Below are 6000 nucleotides of genomic sequence, written 5' to 3' on the forward strand. Positions count from 1 at the left end.
GCCTGTAGGTCTCGAGGAGGGACGCAAAGTCAAACACTGCCGGGACAGACCACTGTGGACTCCACATTGTGGAGCTTGGTGGCTTCATCTGCTCATCAGAGAGAACTGGGACTCTGCATGGTGAAGGCAGAAGGTAAGCACCATGGACCACAGGGAGCTCTTCAGTTCTTCAGCCATGGTACAGATGGGGCAGATGGGAATTTTAGCCATTATCCATTACATATCCATTATATAGTACTTGCTATAGTGGGGTGACCACTCAGTCAGAGCCCCAAAACATCTGGATGAATATGAAGCACATGGTCACATTGTTTCCAAAATGTAGACACGAGGTGTCATCTAGAAAGACAGCCTGGTTGCTAAGAGGTGTCACCATTCACCATAGAAGGTAAGTACAGCAGGGAGGGAGGGAGGGAGCAGAAACTAGCTTGAAGGCTCTACACAGGCACGGACCTGCCAGTGCTCCTCCACTGCTCCTGGGGGGCAATATCCATTGAGAAGCTCTCCTTATGCTCAGCTTCCTTCTAGAAGGACCTGGAGCAGATTTCCAGGGGCAGAGCCTGTCCACGGCCCGGATCTCTCGGGCTACAGTGTGACAGTGCGGGACCTCGTATGCTACAGGGCCAGCATGCACATCCACGCCCTCCACCAAGCAGGGTGACTTCTGTTTTAATTGACAGTTAAAAGCACATTTGGAAGTCAGGTAGCCCCAAAGTTTGCAGAAAAGCAATCCTTTATGTGTGCACGCATGTTTCAGCTGCTGCAGATGTTCGGAGCTCCAACAGCCTCAGTCTCGCCTGTCTTTCAGGTCAGCAAAGTGGAACGGGAGAAGAGCCAGGAGCTGAAGCAGGTGCGCGAACACGAGCAGCGAAAGCACGCGGTCCTGGTCACTGAGCTCAAGACCAAGCTGCACGAGGAGAAGATGAAGGAGCTGCAGGCAGTGCGGGAGGCGCTGTTAAGGCAGCACGAGGCCGAGCTGCTGAGGGTCATCAAGATTAAGGACAACGAGAACCAGCGGCTGCAGGCGCTTCTCAACACCCTGCGGGATGGCGCGCCTGACAAGGTGAAGACGGTGCTCCTGTGCGAGGCTAAGGAAGAGGCCAAGAAGGGCTTTGAGGTCGAGAAGGTCAAGATGCAGCAAGAGATCTCAGAGCTCAAGGGGGCCAAAAAGCAGGTGGAGGAGGCTCTGACCATGGTCATCCAGGCTGACAAGATCAAGGCCGCGGAGATCAGGAGTGTCTACCATCTGCACCAAGAAGAAATCGTCCGCATCAAGAAGGAGTGTGAGCGTGAGATCCGCAGGCTGGTACGTGGCTGCTGGGCAGGTGGGAAGGTGGGCAGCAGGGCACAGCTCACTCTGGTCCTTTCCCAGGCCATTTTCTCTGCTCACGTACCTCACACCCTTCCTATTAGTTCTGAGGACTCCAGAGGTGCAGGAGTGCAGAGCCAGGTACCACAGGTAGGCAAGACCCCATCTTCCCCTCCATCTCAGCCAGCAGTGCCCCTGATCCCCACTTAGAATAGGAAATTTTCAAGTCATAATGCCTGTCCTCCCCAAGGGGCTGTGGAGGTGTACCAGGTTAAGCCAGGAGCCAGGTGAGGCTCATACACGGATGGCAGAGGGATTCTGAGCTGCTGGATGCCAGATCAAGAGAGGAGAAAGGTCTTCATGTTGGTGAGAAGCCTAGGGCAGCTTTGAGATTCCTGTGTTATGTGTACCTCTGGGAAGACAATCCCCTAGGCATGTCCCCTAGGCATGACCCTGTGAGATGGCCAGTTGTACTCAATGGCTGGAAGCATCTGTGTATCCTAGGAAGCCCACCGGCCAGGCATCCTGAAACAAGGATTGGTCCAGCCAGCGTTCTCAGGCCCGGTGCTAAAAAGCAGAAGAGAACATTCAGGAGTTGTGAGGAATGGGTTGGGTGTGACTCCTCTCTTGGAAAGTGTGTTTCTCAGGAATGTGGGGAACAGTGGTGATCTACCTGAGAGGCACAGCCCTTTGCCTCATCTTACACGTCACCGGGACAGTGTTGGCTACTTTCTATTGATGCAGTAAGACACCATGACCAAGGGAACTTATGCTGGGGGATAATAGTCTATGGTGGCAGAGTGGAGGTTAGCAGGTAGCAGGCCTGGAGCACCAGCTGGGAGCTCACATTTCAAACCACAAGCAGGGAACAGAAAAGGTGCCAAGGGGATGGTGAAAAGCTTTAGAAATCTCAAGCCTACCTCCTCCAGTGACCCAGTGACACACCTCCTCCTATAAGGCCACACCCCCAATTCCTTCCCAACCAGCCACCATCTGGGGATCAACTATTCAAATGTCAGGGACTTACAAAGGCGAAGGATGTCTCATTCAAATCACCGGAAGGACCCTAGGCATTAAGGCACTCCTTAGTAGGATGTAGCCATCTTTCTAGTTAGGGTACCCAGGCAGTCATCCTTCCTCTACTTCCCTGGGTTTCTGGTGTCCAGAGACATGCTACAGACCACACCACTTCACGGAATTTAATGAGATGGCAGCGATTTTCTGGACATCACCGGAAAGAGTAATGTGGGCATTGCGAAGGAAACATGACTTTGCCATGATGAACACAGGGTGTCTGCCCTATTCCTAACTTGAAAGCCCCGCCCCTTTCTAGAATGTTCCCTGCTCTAATACCCCTGCCCTCTCTATCTGTCCAGAACCATATGTTGTCATTACCTTTAGTGACCCCAGGATGTGGTCTGACCATATGATGCCACATGGTGCGGCTCTGCCCTAGCCTGTCTATCTGGAGCAGTAAGGAAGCTGACAGCAGACTGCTGGGAAAATGCACTCTGCCTGCTCCATCGCCCTTTCCTTTGTCCTGCTTGGAGATGCTGTCCTAGTATCCGTAGCAGAGGAAGGCAACCTTAATTCTCCACAAAGCTTGTAAGAAAATAACTGTGCTCCACAGTCCCCTCCCACTCTGGTTTGGGTCCCTAGCGGCAAAAACCTGTGACCTCTCCAGCTGGTGGCCCTGGACTTTATCCCAGACTGTCACAGTATGTTTGAGCTGTTTCTTGCCTTTAGTCTATGCTGCTCCTCTCTCCTGCATGCAATGCCCCCTTCCCAAAGTGCTGTGCCTTCGTTGCTCCCAGCCCGGCTTCACCATAGTGTACCGAGTACATCTCAGCAGGAAGTAGATGCTGTGTCCTCTGAGAAACCCCCAAGGAAAGCTAGAGAAAGGTGAGGAGGAGAGTCCTGGGTCTGATGAGTCGGGGGCTCATCACTGGGTCTACAGATCCAGAGGGAAGGGCAGCGCTCAGCACAGGAGAGCATCAGGGGCAGGACCCAGTCAGCTCCTGTCAACTCCCAACCCAAGAGGGAGCAGGGAGCATGGGTCCAGATGGCTCACCTCCCACTGACCCATAGACCCAGAGGAGACCAGCATGGAGGAGTAGGTGGAACCACTGCAGGGAGGACCAGTTCCCCCATCCAGAAAGACCTCACACATACTGGGCAACACGTGTGTTATTATTGTTGAGCCACATCCCTAGCTCTCCACCTTTTGGGTTACAGAGCCTGACAGGAAGGTAGAGAGAAGATTCAGGGGGCAGAGAGCATCCAGGGGGTAGCTCTATCTTGGCCGAGGGAAGGATATATTGTTCCATTCCTGCTGCTGAGAGTTACAGACAGTGCCTCAGGGTCCATCCCATTGTACTGTGTAGCTCACACATCTGTATGTTTTCCTTTGAGGTTTTTTTTTTGTTTGTTTGCTTAGTTTCCTAAGTGTCTGTGTCACTCATGCACACCATATTTCCAGTAGAATGGTGAACCTCTCAATGCTATCAAAAAAAAAATCAGAATTTCAGCCATTTGCCTTTGAGGTTCAGCCTCAAAGCACCGCATCTCCTCCTGTCTCTTTACAAGTGCACAGCCGGACAATGCTGGACTTTTCTTCGTTACTCAAATCCCCTGCCCTTTCCCTGCCATGTTCTCCACCAGCCCTACCTTCTCCTTGCGCTTAGGACGCCTCTGCAATGGCACTGTGCTGTGTGGATAGCACAGGCGTTTGCTCATCTACTCCAGGCAGGCAGGTGCTCTCTCTAACTGTCCTCAGCTGGGGAAACCTGCGGTCTGTGTCTAAATCCCCTTCTTGCCTCTCATCTCCCTTCCCACATCTGCTCATCAGAAGTTGGGCCTTTGAATTCACACTGAACTTATTATTTTTCTCCTGACCTTGGCTTTCTGTTCTATTTTTTAGGAAGCACCCTCAACTTCCCTGCTTATTTCAATTATTCTAAGTGTCAAAGGTACTTGCTCTCTGAAGTAAACCCCTTGGCTCCCTCTCCCCAGTCACCTAAGTGAGAGCAGCTCTTCTCTGAGAACGTTCCACTTTCAAAGGTTCAGCTCCTTCCTTGTCTGTGCCATGGCAGAGGCCCTGTCCACTCCTGGCTTCCTGTTGAACAATTCTCTTAGCCTCTCCTTTACACCCCAGTTGGGGAAACACACAGTGTGGGTGTGTACGTGGGTGCATGTGTGTTTGTGTGTGTGTGTGTGTGTGTGTAATGTGTAAGGGCTCTGATACCAGGGTCTCTAAAGTGAACTTTCAAAAATTACACAAGTGGGCAATAGTATTTTTTTCTTCTTTTCAAAGAAGAATTCCAGTCACTTCAATTGGGGAAAGAAAAACTAAAAACATCAGGAAGGAAAACAATAATTAAACATTTTACTGCAGGTGAAGTGACTTTATGTGTCAAATATTCCAATAAATACACAAAAATAGGACGGAAGATGTAGCCCATGGTGGAGCCCTTGCTTCACATGCTCCAGGCCTGGGTTCAGTTTTATTCCCAGAACATGTTAAACTGAATAAGAAACAAGAGCCTATACAACCCAGAGACGGCTCTCAGACGCAGTGTTCTCCATGATCATCATCCTCTCCACAGAGCCATGGTGTATCCAAGTAGAAGATACGCACATGGCGCATCTACGATACAGCACAGTCCCCAGAGGCCCTGGCTTTCTAATGAAAGGACAGTCGGGAAACAAGTTTTCCTGGTTCAAAGGATCTCAGGGATTCCCCCTAGAGAATCCATTATCACTCTGGAGAATCCTCTGTGTCTGTCATTTTATACACACCCTATTGACAAGGTTAGTAGACCATGGCCTGGAGTCCAAGAGCTCTGCTTGTCATCCAATCCAGTCCAACACCAAAGGGCCTTGGGTTTGTTCCAACTGCTGCATTACTCACGATCTCCACCAGGTGTCACTGTTGGGGACCATTCATAGGTTTATGCTGGGATGGGGATTTGCTTCTGACCCTTGACCTCAACTGCCCGTGCATAGCCATTGGAGGAGCAACTTGCTTCTTCCCTACTCCCGAGTCCACCTTCAGACGCTGCTTCCAGAGACTAGCAATAGATAAATTGTACAATTTAATGATATAATAAAAAACCTAAAGAACAGTCTTGACCAGGAGGCATGAGGCGCTAGAGCAAGCCAATGTGTTCCTGGGTCAAGTCACTGTTACCTATGAGTCCAGAAGCTAGGACTAAGGCTCCTGGTGCAGGGCAATCTCTTGTGATACTCGTCAGTGGGGGCCTCCTTACTGATGGGGTCTCAGAACTGCCTATATCCCTCGGCCCCAAGTTTATAAGAGGATCCTGCTTTCTGAAACCTAACTGTGAATTTGGGCTGACTCTCTAGACTCCACAGAAGCATCTGGGGTGGGCATCAAGATCAAGCATATAACAAGAAGACTTTGAAGGTCTCCTTAGAAGGGTGGGGCCCAGGTGTTATTGCTTGGGGAGAGAGGGCAAGGCTTGGTATGGACAAAGAGTCTGAGGTATTTCTGAGGATACCAGAGATAGGAGCTGTCTGGAGCAGAAACTGAAGCAGGGCAGAGCAAAGGAGAGGGGGGGTGTCACTTATAGACAGGCTAACCCAGGGGCTGAGCACAGGGCTGAGCAAAGGCGGAGGGGGGGGATGTCACTTATAGACAGGCTAACCCAGGGGCTGAGCACAGGGCTGAG

General features: G+C 51.0%; 1 protein-coding gene across 12 annotated transcripts in view; it reads left to right on the forward strand.

Moving 5' to 3' along the window:
- Positions 1–6000, forward strand: part of Jakmip3 (Janus kinase and microtubule interacting protein 3) — a 133610-nt gene that overhangs the window by 69348 nt on the left and 58262 nt on the right. For all 12 annotated transcript variants that reach the window (XM_026781171.1, XM_026781174.1, XM_026781170.1 and 9 more), the window contains exon 3: positions 809–1306. In XM_026781171.1, the coding sequence (XP_026636972.1) occupies positions 809–1306 (498 nt within the window). The remainder of the gene's footprint in view (positions 1–808; positions 1307–6000) is intronic.

Source organism: Microtus ochrogaster, chromosome 8, assembly GCF_000317375.1.
Source record: "Microtus ochrogaster isolate Prairie Vole_2 chromosome 8, MicOch1.0, whole genome shotgun sequence".
In the NCBI taxonomy this organism is placed as follows: domain Eukaryota; kingdom Metazoa; phylum Chordata; class Mammalia; order Rodentia; family Cricetidae; genus Microtus; species Microtus ochrogaster.